We start from the raw sequence: 16151 nt of genomic DNA, 5'->3' as shown, positions 1-16151 counted from the left end.
GGAGCCTCGAGTGGGAGGGTGGGAGCCCCCGGAGCATGCAGTGACGTGAGTAACACAGGCCTTGCTTTACTTGGCCCTTAGGGTCTGCTTTTTACTCTTTGGGAAGTGATGCTCCGAGTCCAATAAAAGAAGTTCCAACAAGTCTGTAATTACACCTTTATTGTTGGAGAGGTTAAAATAGGGTAAAAGCTTTAATCTGAAATAAAATAACACACCAAAAAATATCCAAGTCAAAATGCTCACTTTCTAAAAGTGCTCACATTTCTGTAAATTTGTATAAGGAATCACTGAAAATATATAAGTTGATTAAGTGTAATTATAAATCATCTTTAACATAGTAGTAAAAACAAAAAATAATCTAAAGGTCAACATAAACAAAATGCTAAAACAATTTTATTGTTAGCTGTTTCAAATAAATAAAACTAGTACAAAGACAGCAGAGTAATACAGAACTATAACTTAATAGAAAATAATTCATAATAATTTCATTATTCCCACTGAACCATCATTAATAGCTCTATTAAAATTATAAATTTATGAAGACAAAGATCAAGTGACACTACACAGAAATCATAAGTTTGAATCATTAGAGAAAAAAACTCCTTGCAATTTTAATTTTTTTTCTTCACAGCGCCTTTAACAATGGTGTTCAGGCTGAGGGAAAAATTTAATATTGTCACATTTTATAATGAAATATAACCCATGGAGAGAAAAAAACAAGATATAAATGTACAATATGACAAATATTTGCATAGAAACCAATCTAGAAACAGTGTAGGCTGTAACACAGAAAACTGGCATCTTCCCAAAATTCCTCCTGTGCCCCCACGAATCATACTCCCTTCCATCTCTCCAGAAGTCAACACTCCTCTGCTGTGTCTCATGAATGAATCTCTGTAACAGTGGTTAGCTATGCCTCAGTTGTAGGTTCTGTGGTAGTTAGCTTCCTTCCCAGGAGCTGCGTTTATAAAATGTATGCGAATGCTTGTGATCCCCACTCATTGACTGCCACTCTCGTGAAGCATTCCACTGTATGAACAGATCACTGTTTCTTCATATGCTTTACCATTAATGGACATTTGGGCTGCCTCTGGTTTGGGGCTATTACGAAATATACAAAGATGAGCTTTCCCTAAGAGCTGAATGCCAGTCACGCAGTGGGTGTACTGCGCATTTATTGCACTGCCAAGCTGTGTTCCAAAGTGGCAGGATCTCCATTCAGGCAGGCAGGGCGTAGCGGCTCCCCAGGGGCACTGCACCCTTTTCAACACCTAGTTGGTCACAACTGCTTACTTTCTGCCAATTTCACAGCTGTGGCAGTAGGATCTCATTCTGTTCTTAGTTCATATTTCTCTAGTTACATAAAGTTTGAACCTATTTTCACATATCCATTGATCATCTGGAATTAATCTTTTGTGAAGTAAACTTGTTAAATTTCCTATTTAAAAATTTTTTTTTTAATTTTTTTACAGGTTCTTTATTTATATGCTCTGGGTACTAGTCTTTTGTTGGTTATGCCCACTACAAATAAATTTTCTCATTCTGTGGATTATCTTTTATCTCTCTGCACTGTCTTGATAAACAGAAATACTTAATTTAGTAGAAAAATTATCACTTATTAAAATTAGTGATTTAAAAAAATAAAATAAATTAAAAAATAAAATTAGTGATTTTTTGTGCTTTTTTTCAGAAATTGTTTTTCTGATCCTAAAGACATGATGATATTCTCCTACATTATATTCTAAAATATTTACAGTTTTTCTTTATGTATTATGTCTATAACACCTCTGGAAGTGATTTTTGACTGGTTCCAATTTCACTGTTGTTCTATATGGCTTGGCATTCCAGTTTTACTTCTCTGACAATTTTTGGTTTTTGTATTTAAAACATGTTATTTATTAAGCATTCACAAATTTAGCAATATTATATTATTTTATCATCTTTGGTAGATTTATCCTTTTATCATACTGTAACGCCCTCTGTGTATACAGTGAGATTTCTTGCCTTCAACTGTTTTCTCAATATCAGTTTTTTCTTTTTAATCATTATTTTTCTTGGTTTTTGGATTTAAAATTAAAACAAAGGTTGAGGGTTTGCATGTCTAAGCAGAATAAATTTCAGAGTCTAAGAGCGCTTTTAGAAGCAACTATATCTATTAAACAATTCACTTTCACTGCATAATTAAAGTACATAAGGACTTTATTACTAAAATCACTTAACAAAATCATCTCAAGATGTTTAAATACTCTAACCTGTAACCTAGTTATTTCTGACCACTCACATAGACACTATACCACTATCAAAGATCTCCTTGCTTGATTCTTCCTGGGATTCCCCAAATTTGAATGTACAACAGCAAATCTTATCTATAAAGAAAGCAACAGAAATTAACAACATTGCATAAACTATTACTAAACTACACAATCAATCCTCAGAAGTCCGTGAAAAATAATGTTTCACTAGTAGAAGGGAAGTTTTATTATGTAGGTACTGCCTTACCAATGTTACTACTATTAAAGCACTTCCAGACCAACACTAACAGGAAAGCACTTTACCAGCTGTTGCCATGCCCACACTAACACTCAGGAATCTCTAACCTCCACATGTATTAGAATCACCTAGAAAACTTGTTACAGATGTAGATGTCTGCTTCCCATACATTGATTTATTTTGATAAAAATCTTTGGGTATTTTTATTATATTATATTATATTATATTGGTCTATTATATTAGACTTTTAAAACTACTGCAATAATTTAAAGAGGAAGAAAAAGAAGGTGAAGTGTGATTATTATATCAAAAATGTTATTTAACATACAGGTGTTCTTTTTTTTTGTTTATTTTTGAGGTGATAAGAATAAAATAAACATAAAAAACAAGATATACAGGTTTATATAGAAATAACAGAAACTACAGAAATTACCAGGAAATATTTCAGAATCTTATGTTTTAAAAAAAAATCAGAAAACAGTATAATACTCTAGCTGGTCTTTGGTTTTGTATTATGCTTAGGATACAATTAATGAAATTAAGAGACGTCTATGATTCACAATTTAATTAGAATCTTCTCTTTCAGGGCCAAAATGATTGACAAAATCATGCATATAATAAGCAATGCTAAATGTGAAATTAAAGAAGTATTTCACAGTGAAAATTAATTTAAAACGTTACAAAAATTAGAAAAATTCTACACAGGTAGAAATGTTAAGGCTCTACTAGTTTATAAGCAAGTAATCTTTATCTGTCATGGACAAGTAAAATTACATGAGTGAAATAAGACATCCAAAAGAAAAGACAACACCACTACTCACTTCGCCTACTGCTGAAAAAGTAAATAACCTTCTCTCACATAATGAACATTCCTGTCCTGACCAATCTCCTTTGTTAAACATAAACTCATGGTGTTTTCATTTTGGAAGTAAGTGGCTTTACAAAGTACCTCCTAGGTTTTATTTGCTCCTTCTAGTAGTCCATTTATACGCAAATGAAGTTCATTTAATACGTTAATTTTGTCCTGTAACCAGTGGCAAATATTTTATACTGCCTTCCAATTCAAAGAATGATTTAAATGTCTTTTTGGGTAGTAAAAGTTCTCTAAAAATTGAGTGATGGCCTCCTGTAAGATAGACAAAAACCACTGTGTAAGATAGACAAAAACCACTGTATATGATGGTCACATTAGACTTAACTGATTTCTGCTCAAAAAGCAAGTTCAGTCTCACTTCATTCGTCTAACAGACAATAACAACACAAAGAAGATTCTAAATTAAAATATTTACCATATGATGGCGTGAGATGAAATTTAGCAAATCTCTAGTTAATAAGTATACTGAGCAACGATAATTATCCCATAAAATTAAAAAAATAAATTTATTTCTGTCCTCTACTCAAAAGATGTGGCTCCTGCTGCCACATTAAAGTTGAGCTATTCCACTTTGCTCTCTAAACCCCACTAAGCCCGCAGCTCTTCTCTACTCCTCCTCTAGCCCAAATTATGCAAAACTCTCCCAGAAACCTGACACTCCTTCAGGCCCTACCCTGGAAAGTAAATGCTACCCCTGCACCTTCAAAGACAACAAGTCCAACATCGTTTCAAAGCAATATCTCAACCACATTCCCTGTGACCCAGGCCATCTGTAACTCAGTTTCCTTAATATTATCTCCTTTTCACGATCTTCCCTGCAGATTAGCAGACCTCTTGTTCCTTAACTGTTCCAAGGATGAATCTCTCCTGTCTCTAAACAGACAGAGGTGGGCAGAGACCATGTTTCTGGGAGAACAAAATAGTAGGCAGAAAATATTTTTGAGACTTGTAAGTTTCATTACATGCTCTGTCATCAGGAGTAAAATAACTGATGAATAACTTCATCAAACAGTACAGTGCATAACAAACCGAACGTTACAATTACATGGTAAAACAAGAAAATCTGGTAACTGTATTATTCTCCACAATTTTATAAATGCACAAAAATTTTAGTAATGAAATTTCTGTGCTTCTCAGAGAATCTTGTTATTTTATTTGAAAGAGCTATGCTTAACTATTTCGAAACTTTTGGAATTAATGAGATACAAACATTAAACTTTTTAGTTTATCTTAGGTCTTTATTAAGTAAAAATATAAACTCATTTAATAGACAGTTAAACTACCAGGTTCTGGTTCACTGTTTGGTTTTCCAGGCTTTCTTCATCATTATCTGTGCTCTGAAGTGATATACATAATTACAGACCATGAAAATAGTTAAAATTGGCATATGTGTTTTGTTTGTTACATCTGTGTCATATTTCCTAAGATAAGTTTTCAAGTACATTTTTGTCAAATTTCATATCCTTTAACAAAAACTAACCAGAGAAAAAAACTAAAATACTGACAGAACTGAAGGAAAAAATAACACCAAAGTGAAATCTAGCCAATTAAATAAAGCAAAGCAAGAATATTTAGTGCTCTATTATATGAAAAGTATTTTGATCTAACTTAAGATTGTAGAAGGAGAGAGGAAAGGAACCATCAGAGAAGACTGAATGACAATGGTACTAATTTATTGATGTTGATATTAGAAAGCCTTTAAAACAAGATTTAGAGGGGGCGCAGGTTGGGGGATGGGGCAGCCAGGTGATAGGTATTAAGGAGGGCACATGTGGTGATGAGCACTGGCTGTTATGCGCAACTAATGAATCAATGAACACTACAAACTGAACACAATAAAATAAAATAAAATAAAACTGAAGATTATCTGCCTCATTCAACTTTTGAAAACAGAAATTCAAAGACACTGAATCCATGAATTAACTCATCTTAAACAGCCTCTGTAGAACTCTGTTAACAGAAAAGACAGATGAAAGCCAGAGAGTGCTCACACTCCTTAGAGCTAGGATCAAAAGTCAGAAAAAACAATCAGTAATAGAACAATTCCTGTGCTTAATTTACAAAAAGGTAAAAATATATCTCCTCTAGACTATACAAATGTAAACTCGTCAATGACTGATTCTAAACAATAACATCACTAGGCTCCTCCTAGGGTAAGTAGCTCTAAGTGACACAACTATTCTTTGAACTTCCTCCCAGACAACTGCCTAATGCTACCATCCCTTTACCATAATGTTATTACAAAGGCTGAAATCAAGCCAGCTTTTTTCCTTTTAGATCTTCAAATTCACATAGCCTTTTCAAACACTGCTTCAAATAGGCTAGAGATATATCTAAATGACAGTAAAAATAAATAATAGGCATTCACTTAGGCATCATGAAAAGAAGTTAGTTTTCATAAATATAAACCATGAAATTACAGTTCATTACATACCACAGCATTCAGGACATTTTGGATGTTTCAGGGTATTCATTCCATACCCTGGAAAGCAGCGATTAATCCAAACCATTTGGAGAGTACCTTCAATATAGTATATTTCAGGCAATGGCTCTGCACGTCTGCCTAGAACTTCTACTTGTTGATTAAAAAATCTCTCTATAAGATTTTTAGCCTAAAATTGAAATACAATATGAGAAAATTATTATCAGAAATAAATGTAATTTTAGAACAAATAAGGGTGCTTATGTACTTAGAAGCAGTGAAAACAAATTTTTGAGGTTCTTACTTATAGTCAATGGATATACATAACACATATAAAAATTAAAAGATTTCACCTATAAATATAAAATTTCCAAATGTACTTCAAATACAACCCAAAGAAACCATTCAGATATATAACCAACATTTTGATCCCTTTGGATTTTGAATAGTATATGGCATATGAGCAAAATCAAAATAGCTCTTTGAAATTAAACATACTCTAAGAAACATACTCCAACAATTGATGTATTTAAAAACATATACTTTAACTTTAAAAGCATATCCCTTAAAAAGGAATACCCTCCACTCTTTCCACAAAGAAAAATTAGGTTTAAAAATAAGAGGAAATACAGTAAATACTAAAATTTCCAGCTCTGTTCTTCCAAAATTAAATTTATAAACTAACTAAAGCATCACCCTGATCTATAACTAATTGCCTTTCTACTTGTAATAACTATTCTGACTTGACTCCTAAAATTAAGAGGCTTATGATTTTCAGTGTTAAAGTGTGAGGTAGGGTCATGAATTCAAACCCTCTATAAGCCAGTTAGTTCTCCTCAATTTTATTGTTCTAACTTCTAATGCAGTCAGGAACATGAATGAATGGACTCATGTCAGTCTGTAGCCACCAAAGGTGTACTTCAACTTACTGATTTCTTCAAATGTCTAACAAATTACATTCCTTGCATGAAAATTGTAAGTACAAATGTTTTTCAATACTATTGCATTTAAAGTATATATACAACTCTTATTCTATTAGTCAATTACTCACCAACTTTTTATAGTTTAAATGGTTTGCTTTTGCTTTTGATAAATCTTGGTAAATTTGTTGCTATTCATTTGGTCAAACACATAAATTTGGGTTAAGAAAGTGCTTAAGAATTAATTTGACATAAATCTGCTATCTAATTAACCATATTTAAATGCCAGATACAATTAAAAGTTTCAGAAGACACAATCATAATCACTCAGCTTCCTAATCCCACTTCCAAGGGGGGGTGGGTGGGAATCAACAATGCTAGATATGGGAAAACCTGATAGGAACAAAAATGATCATATAAATCAGATAACTATTTCTTATTTTACCTCTAAAAAAAATAAGGGATAGATCTCTTCTTTGACAAAAATAAAAATAAGGCAAAACATTCTTTATATTTAGTATGTTTATGGTTAGCATGGGGCTAATTATTTGTACCAGAGGGTGAAACTGACAAATTCTCTCAGCTGGGTAAGGATTACAGATTTTAATGTAAAACACTTTCAACCAATTTGGATGATGTAAGAACAAATCATAATTATAGAAACTTTCCATAAATTAATTATCTGGCCTAAGATATAAAGAATTAATCTGACTGAATAAACATCAGAGTTTCTAGCCCATGCTACTCCCCCCTTCACTACCCCCCAGAGTACTTCAAACAATGATTAAGCATCTATGGAAGGAACATATTCTACAGTGACTGGTCACTAATCAGAGGACTAGAACAAGAAGCCATTACTGTTTCAACAATGAGTAGTCTGTAAAATACATGAATTCTGTAAGAGAGAAGTTGAGTAGCTTATTTTAAATAACACAATCTGTTCCATTGACCATGCCAAGTTAGGTAGTGAATAAAGGTGATTGGAAAAGCGTTAATATTTATTGTACATTTGTCCAAAAGCTTAGAAAGCAGTAACTACTTAACATCATGGGAATTCTACAACAAGCAAAACATATCATACGTAATACAAGACCACAGTCCAACCAGAGCCCCACTATCCACTAGGGGAGAGCTAGTATCTACAGGTGTTACAGATATTACACCTGTAAGTTAGAGTCCTCTAGAAATCTCTGGTTAGAACCTATATTTGAAAATCTCTGTGGAAAATAACTATGATAATCAAATGGGGATAGAATTAAGAAATAAAGAAGACAGAAGCTTAAAGGTATCTTGGATAAAATGGAAATAACTGTGAGTTTGCATAAAAAAGACCAGTGATACCGGTGCTCTGGGAGCAAATGAAAGAATAGATATCATATCTCATATGAGAAGGTCCTAAAGGAGAACTATAAAAAAGTATTGTAAACAGAAACATAAAGCTGTCATTCTCATAGTGGAATCACTGTAACATGATACTATGTACACATGACAGTGAACTGGGCACAGAACTATTGAGATAAAGTTCAGTTTCTTTCCTTCTTTCTTTCTTTTTTTTTTTTTTTTTTTTTTTTGGATAAAGCTCAATTTCAAATCAGAACCAAAGCCAACAGGAAGAAAATAAAAGCTTATGTAACAATTTAAATTCTATGAAAGTTGTAATCCATTCCAGAGATACATACTGAATCCTAGCACTTCAGAAGAGAAAATTTTAACTTTGTACTGTGGGGATTACTTCAATCCTGAAGCAAAAGACAAGAGAGTCCACTCTTCATTCAGCAATGTCACTGCAGTGGTGGTTGTTCCACAAGAATTGCAATGTGCACTAGAAAAACTAGGCTTTTAAGAAGAACACTAAAGGCAAACTATATGTTTTGAAATTATGAGAGATTTAAACAGTTATATTTAAAAACTTTAAAGTAGCATATTTCTAATTGAAAAAAGCAAGCCACAGGCAGTAGGAGTACAAATATGACATTTAAAACTACAGGAAAAGATTTCCACTTCCAACCATATGGTACGGTAGATATCCTGAAAAAACCTCCTGCTACAAATCACCTCACTGAACATAAGAGGACTAAGACCTTGTGTCACTATATTTCAACAATGATAGGGAATGAGAACAGAAAGGAAAGAAGACAGGAAGAAAAAGAGTGAAAAAGAGAGAGAGAAAGAGAGGCTAAAGATGAGGAGAGAACTACAAATGTAATTGTAGCTAAATTCCTTATTCATTTGATACTAATTCTAGTATTCGAGGATGTTCCAATTTAGCATCCTCCAGAGTATTCTAATTTGCTAGCCTACAGAGATAAGGGGGAAAAGCCTTAAATCTGTTAAAAAAAAAAAAAAAGACTCTAAGTAAAACAATGAACGAAGAAAAAACTTCAGCTACAAAGGGGAAATAATAAGAAAGCTTCTCTATCAAAGCTGGGGAAGGAAAAGGAAAAGGGTTGGAGTAGAACAATGGGGAAAGCAAAGACTTCTCTGTAAATTACTACATAATGATTTGCTTTCAAGAGGGAGGAAAATGGTGCTTGTACCCACTGGTCCAAAATCTAAGTGCACTGCTTTAGGGAAAAGAGGAAGATGACCTTTAGGGTAGCTGGCATGACTCTACAGCTATGGAGAAGGAGCAAAATCATAAAATACCTCCTTTAGAAGGGAGCTGGCACACAAAGTCCTAGCATTTCAGGACATTGCCCTGGAGAAAACGACTGAGTTGCTCTTAACACTTGCTATGGTTCTCAGCACCCAGCATGGCTCTACAGGATGGAAGAAGGAATACAACTCTTAGACATTCCCCCAGGAAAGAGCTAGAGAAACTAAGGAGGTGCTTCCAAAGAAAAGGTTTGGGAGACTCCACCCTACCCCACAAAATCTCTACTCTGGCCATTCCCTCCTAAAGCAAGAACATGAAGATAGGAAGAAGTGACAATTTCTTTACATGTACAGACACCAAACAAGGTTACCAGGATCACAAAGAAATCATGGAAGTATGACACCAGAAACAAGCAAACTAAAAAAGCTCCAACAGCAGACTACAAGGATACAAAGATCTATGAACTGCCTAACAAAGAATTCAAAATAATCTTAAAGAAGCTCAGTAAGACACAAGAAAACACAGAGAGATAATAAACAAAATCAGGAAAACAACAAATGAACAAAATGAAAAGTCCAATAAAGAAATAAAAACCATAAAAAAAGGACCAAAGAAATTTTGGTATGAAGAATATAATGACTGAACTGAAAAATTCAATTAAGAGTTTCAATTAAGCAGAAAAGAAATCCGTGAACTCAAAAGCAGATAATTTGAAATTATCCAGTCAGAGAAGAAAAAAGAAATAAAGCTGAAGAAAGCCTACAGGACATATTTGACACCAACCAAGTCAACACACACATTATGGAGATCCCGTAAGTAAGAAAAACACAAAGAAACAGAAAGCAAATTTGAAGAAATAATATCAAAGAATTTCCTAATCCCGGGAAAATAAACAGACATCCAGGTTCATGAAGCTTAAAGAATCGCAAATGAGTTGCACAAAGGACACCAAGAAACATTATGAATTAGGAAAGCAGCTGGAGAAAAGCAACCAATCAAATAAAGGATACACCCCGTCCTATGATACTATCAGCAGATTTCTCAGCAGAAACCTTGCAGGCCAGAAAAGTGTGTAATAATACACTTAAAGTGCAGAATGAAAAAGAACCTACCAATCAAGGATAGTACAGCCATCAAAACTGCCCTTTAAAAATGAAGGAGATGGGGAAGGAAGAAGAAGACGACAACGACGACTAAGAAGACGAAGAAGATGACGATGAAGAAGACAAAGACGAAGACAAAGAAAAAGATGAAGAAGACGACAAAGAAGACGACGAAGACAGACGAAGACGACAAGGAAGAAGATGACGACAATGAAGAAGACGAAGATGACGACGAAGACAAAGACAATGACGACAAAGAGGAAGAAGACAATGAAGACGATGAAGATAAAGACGAAGAAGATGAAGATGATAACGATGAAGACGAAGAAGACGAGGAAGAAGACGATGAAGACAAAGACGAAGATGATGATGAAGACAAAGAAGACAATGATGAAGACGAAAATGAAGATGAAGACGAAGAAGAGGAGGAGCTGAGATCTTCAGCCAGCAAACAAAAACCGAAGGAGTTTGATACGACCAGAAGCCCCAACATTTCAGTGAGAACAGTGCCTTACAAAAAGTGTTAAGGAGAATTCAACAAGATGAAATAAAAGGATGCTAAATAGCAACATTAAAAAAATGAAAGTATAGGGATGCCCGCGTGGCACATATGGTTAAGCATCCGACTCTTGGTTTGGGCTCAGGATGTAATCTCAGGGCATGGGATCAAGCCCCACATAGGGCTCTGTGCTCAGCACTATGTGCTTAAAAATTCTCTCTCCCTCACCCCATCTGCCCCTTATTCTCACACACTCACTCTCTAAGACAAATCTTTTAAAAAATGGAAGTATAAATCTCACTGGTAAATGTAAATATATACGCAAATACAAAATAACATAACACTATAAGGGTGACACAGAAAATTTAATTAAAGCCAGAAAAAAAGTTAAAGACATAAGTATTAATAATAAACATAACTACAAAAACCTGTTAATGGATCCGCAATATAAAAGATGTGAACTGTGACATCAATAATGGAGTGTGGGGGGGGATAGAAAAATGTAGATTTTTTTCATGTACAGTTAAGTTATCCAGTTAAAATAGACTGTTATAAATCTAAGATTTATATATAAGCTTTATGATAACCACAAAGGAAATAGCTGAAGAAGGGAATCAAAGCATATCAATAATAAAAAAAAAAAAAAAAACATCAAATAACAAAGGAAGTCAGCACCAAAGGACGACAGTAATGACCTATACAGCAGACAAAAAACAATTAACAAACTGGAAAGAGGAAGCCCTTACATGACAATAATTACTTTAACTATAAACAGATTAAAACCCCCAGTCAAAAAACACAGAGTGGCTTTATGGATAAAATAAGACCCAACTCGAAGCTGTGTACAAGAAAGCGATTTTAGATTTAAGGAAACTCATAGGCTAAAAGTGTAGAATGAAAAAAAAAAAAATCCATCGATGAAAACCAGGGCAAGGATGCCATACTTATATCTTGAAAAAATCACCTTGACACAAATAAAAAAAAATAGTCATAAAAAAAGTAATTATATAATGATTAAAGAGTCAATTCAAAAGAATGATATAATAATTATAAATATATCTGCATCAAACATAGAATATATAAACATATAAAGCAAATACTGATAGAACTGAAGGAAAAAATAGCATCAATATAATAATACTAGGACACTTCAGTACTCCAACTGCAATAATGGACAGAACATTTAGACATAAAATCAAAAAGGAACCACCAGACTTGAACAACACTATAAACCAAATGCACTTAACAGATATATGGAACTTTCCATAAACAGTCATGTTTATAAATACATAATTCTTAAGAGCTACAAGGTGAAAGTTACTCATTCTATCAATAAATGAATGGATAACAAAATGTGGCATTTATGTACAATGGAATGTTATGCAACCTTTTAAAAGGAAGAAACTTCTAAGACATGGTATAATATGGATAAACCTTGAGGACATTAAGCTAAGTGAAATAAGCCAATTATGAAATGGCAATTACTATATGATTCCATTTATATGAGGCATGTAAAAGAGTCAAACTCAAAGAAACAAAAAGTTGAATGCTGGCTGCTAGCACCTAGAGAAGGAGGAAATTAGGAGTTAGCATGTCCTATCCACAACTGATGGAACTATTACATAGGAAAACGAGAAAGACTGTCAAATGATGTAAACAATGTTATCATAACCTAAATACCAAAAAAGAAACTCAACAAAAGCAATTTTTTTTTCCAAGTACTCAAACAATGCTTACCAAGACAGATCATGTTCTGGACCTTCCAATAAAGCTCACCAAATCGAAAAGAACTGAAATCAATGACACCCTTTGGGTAAACACCCAGCAGTGAGATTCCTGGATCATAGGGTTGTTCTATTTTTAACTTTTTGAGGAAACTACATAGTGTTTTCCAGAGCAGGTGTACCAGTTTGCATTCCTAACAACAGTGTAAGAGAGGTCCCCTTTCTCCACATCCTCGCCAATACCTGTTGGTTCCTGTGCTATTAATTTTGGCAGTTCTGACAGGTGTAAAGTGATATCCCATTGCAGTTTTGATTTATATTTCCCTGGTTTGCACCTTATTTGCATTTCCCCATAATCTGTGATTACAAAGATGTTGAGCATCTTTCCATGTGTTGGTTCACCATCTGTAGGTCTTCTTTGGAAAAATGTCTACTCATTTCTTCTGCCCATTTTTAAATTATATTATTTGTTTTCTGGATGCTGAGTTTTGTAAGTTTTTTATATATTTTGGATCCTAAACCTCTATCACATATGTGATTTGTAAATATCATCTCCCATTCTGTCCTTTGTCTTTAGTTTTTTTGGTGTTTTCTTCACTGTGCAGGAGCTTTTTATTTTGATGAAGTCCTGATCATTTTTGCTTAGTTTCCCTTGCCTCAAGAGACATATTTAGTAAGAAGTTGCTGTGGCCAATGTCAAAGAGGTTATTGCTTGTGTTCTCCTCTAGGATTTTAATGGTTTCCTGTCCCACATTTAGGTCTTCTATCCATTCTGAGTTTATTTTTGTGTATTATGTGAGAAAGTGGTTCAGTTTCATTCTTCTGCAGGTTGCTGTCCAGTTTTTCCAACACCATTTATTGAAGGGACTATCTTTCTTCCATTGGATAGTCTTTCCTACTTTGTCAAGTTTTAACTGACCGTACAGTTGTAGGTCCATTTCTGGTTTTTCTATTCTGTTCCATTGATCTATGTGTCTGTTTTTGTGCCAGGACCACAGGTCATGATAACTACAGCTTTATAATAAAATTTGAATGTTGATGCCTCCAGTTTTGCTTTGGCTATTTGGTGTTTTCTTCAGTTCCATACAAATGTTAGGATTGTTTGTTCCAGCTCTGTGAAAAATGCTCATTGTATTTTGATAGGTATTGTATTAAATGTGTAGATTACATTAGGTAATATAGGTATCTTAATACTTGTTCTTCCAATCCATGAGCATGGAATAGTTGTCTGTTTATGTCATTTTCAGTTTCATTTATCTGTGTTTTTTATCTTACTTTATTTAAATTCAGTTAATTAACATATAGTGTATCATTAGTTTCAGATGTAGAGTTCAGTTATTCATCAATTGCATGTAATACCAGTGTTCATCAGATCACGTGCCCTCAATGTCCATCACCCAGTTATCCTATTCCCATCACCCAGCTTCCCTCCAACAACCCTCAGTATATTTTCTAAGAGTCTCTTATGGTTTGTCTCCCTCTCTGATGTCATCTTTATTTTTCCTTTCTTTCCCCTGTGATCCTGTTTTGTTTCTTAAATTTCACATATATTTTTCTTTCTCTGACTGACTTATTTCACTTAGCATAATACCCTCTAGTTCCATCCACATCATTGCAAATAGCAAGATTTCATTAGTTCTGATGGATGAGTGACATTCCAGTGTGTGCCCCTTGTGTGCACGCATATCAAAAATGACCCTTTCCATTCACTACATTTGTATCTTTGGGGTAAATACCTAATAGTACAGTTGCTGGGTTGTAAGGCAGCTCTACCTTCAACTTTTTGAGGAAGCTCCATACTGTTTTCCAGAGAGGTATTCTACCACCCCTGCATTCTCACCAACAATGTTTTATAGTTTTCAGAGCACAGATCTTTTACCTCTTTGGTTAGGTTTATTCCTAAGCATATTATGGTTTTGGGTACAATCAGAAATGGGACTGATTCCTTGATTTCTCTTTCTGCAGCTTCCTTACTGTTATATAGAAATACAGATTTCTGTGTGTTGATTTTGTACCCTGTGATTTTATTGAATTTATGTATCAGTTTTAGCAATTTTTTTAGTGGAGTCTTTTGGATTTTCTGTACAGTTTATCATGTCATCTGCAAATAGTGAAAGGATACAAAAACACTGATTTAAAAGGATACATGCACTCCAATGTTTACAGCAGCATTATCAACAATAGTCAAATTATGGAAACAGTCCAAATGCCCATTGGCCAGATGAATGGATAAAGAAGATGTGGTATATATACACAATAGAATATTATTCAGCCATAAAAATGAATGAAATCTTCCCCTATGCAACAACATGAACAGAGCTACAGAATATTATACTAAACAAAATAAGTCAGAGAATACAAATACCATATGATTTCACTCATATGTGGCATTTAAGAAATAAAACGAAAGAGGGAGGCAAACCATAAGTGGCTTTAACTATAGCAAACAAACTGATGGTTGTTGGAGGGGAAGTGGGCAGTAGGGGAGGATAGGTTAGATAGGTGACAGGGATTAAAGAGGGCATGTATTACAATAAGCACTAGGTGTTATATATAAGTGATGAATGACTAAATTCTACTCCAGAAACCAACAAAACACTACAAATTAACTAACTACAATTTAAATAAAATCCTGGAAGAAAAGAAAGAAAATAAAACAAAGAAGTGAAGGAAAAAAAGAGAGAGAGGCAAGCCAAGAAACAAGACTCTTGACTAGAGTACACACTACTGGTTACCAGAGGGGTGGGGGGGGGCAGCGTGTAAGATGTGGGGAAAACAGGAGATGGGGAATTAGGAGTGCACTTCTCATGATGAGCACCAGGTGATATAGGGAAGTGTTGAATCACTAAGTTCTACACCTGAAATTAGTATTATACTGTATGTGAACTAATTGGAATTTAAATAAAAATTTAGAAAAATAAAATCAATGATATATGAAAATATGTGAGATGCAGCTAAAGCACTGCTGAGTGGAAATTTACAGCACAAACCTTTATATGAGGCAAGGAAATTAAAAAAAACACTAAACAAAGCCCCTATCTCAAGCAACTATAAAAAGAACCGGAAGACAAAAAAGAAAGAGAATAGAAAAAAGGAAATAAGATGGAAGTCAAATTTAATGGAACTGAAAACAGGAAAACAATAAAGTCAATGTCACACAAAGCTAGTTTTTCATAAGATCAATAAAATTAATAAATTCTAGCAAGAGTGACAAAAATAACAGAGAAGACCAAACAGAACGATTAGCAATGAAATGAAGAGTATTACCAACAGGTGCTGAAGGTCAATAACAGAAAACTCCACAGGACTTTATCTTCAAGCATATGACAAATTAGAAATGGACCAATTCTTCAAACACTACCAAGTTAAAAGTTCAACTACAATAAAAACAAATATTTAGGGGTGCCTGGGTGGCTTGGTCGGTTGAGTATCTGCCTTCAGCTCAGGTCATGATCCTGGAGTCCTGGGCAATCCCTGTGTCAGGCTCCCAGCTAAGCAGGGAGCCTGCTTCTCCGTCTTCCTC

The 16151-nt window shown here is 34.1% G+C and overlaps 1 protein-coding gene across 2 annotated transcripts in view; it reads right to left on the bottom strand.

Moving 5' to 3' along the window:
- The window catches only part of ZPBP (zona pellucida binding protein), a 114820-nt gene that overhangs the window by 29692 nt on the left and 68977 nt on the right, over window positions 1-16151 (bottom strand). For both annotated transcript variants that reach the window (XR_009352753.1, XM_059170639.1), the window contains exon 7: window positions 5799-5976. Coding sequence is in view for 1 of the 2 variants with exons in the window: in XM_059170639.1 (XP_059026622.1) it covers window positions 5799-5976 (178 nt within the window). In the remaining variant the exon portion in view is untranslated. The remainder of the gene's footprint in view (window positions 1-5798; window positions 5977-16151) is intronic.

Source organism: Mustela lutreola, chromosome 4 (genome assembly GCF_030435805.1).
Source record: "Mustela lutreola isolate mMusLut2 chromosome 4, mMusLut2.pri, whole genome shotgun sequence".
In the NCBI taxonomy this organism is placed as follows: Eukaryota; Metazoa; Chordata; class Mammalia; order Carnivora; family Mustelidae; genus Mustela; species Mustela lutreola.
The sequence above is the reverse complement of the archived record's forward strand: the minus strand, read 5'-3'. Positions and strand labels throughout refer to the sequence as shown.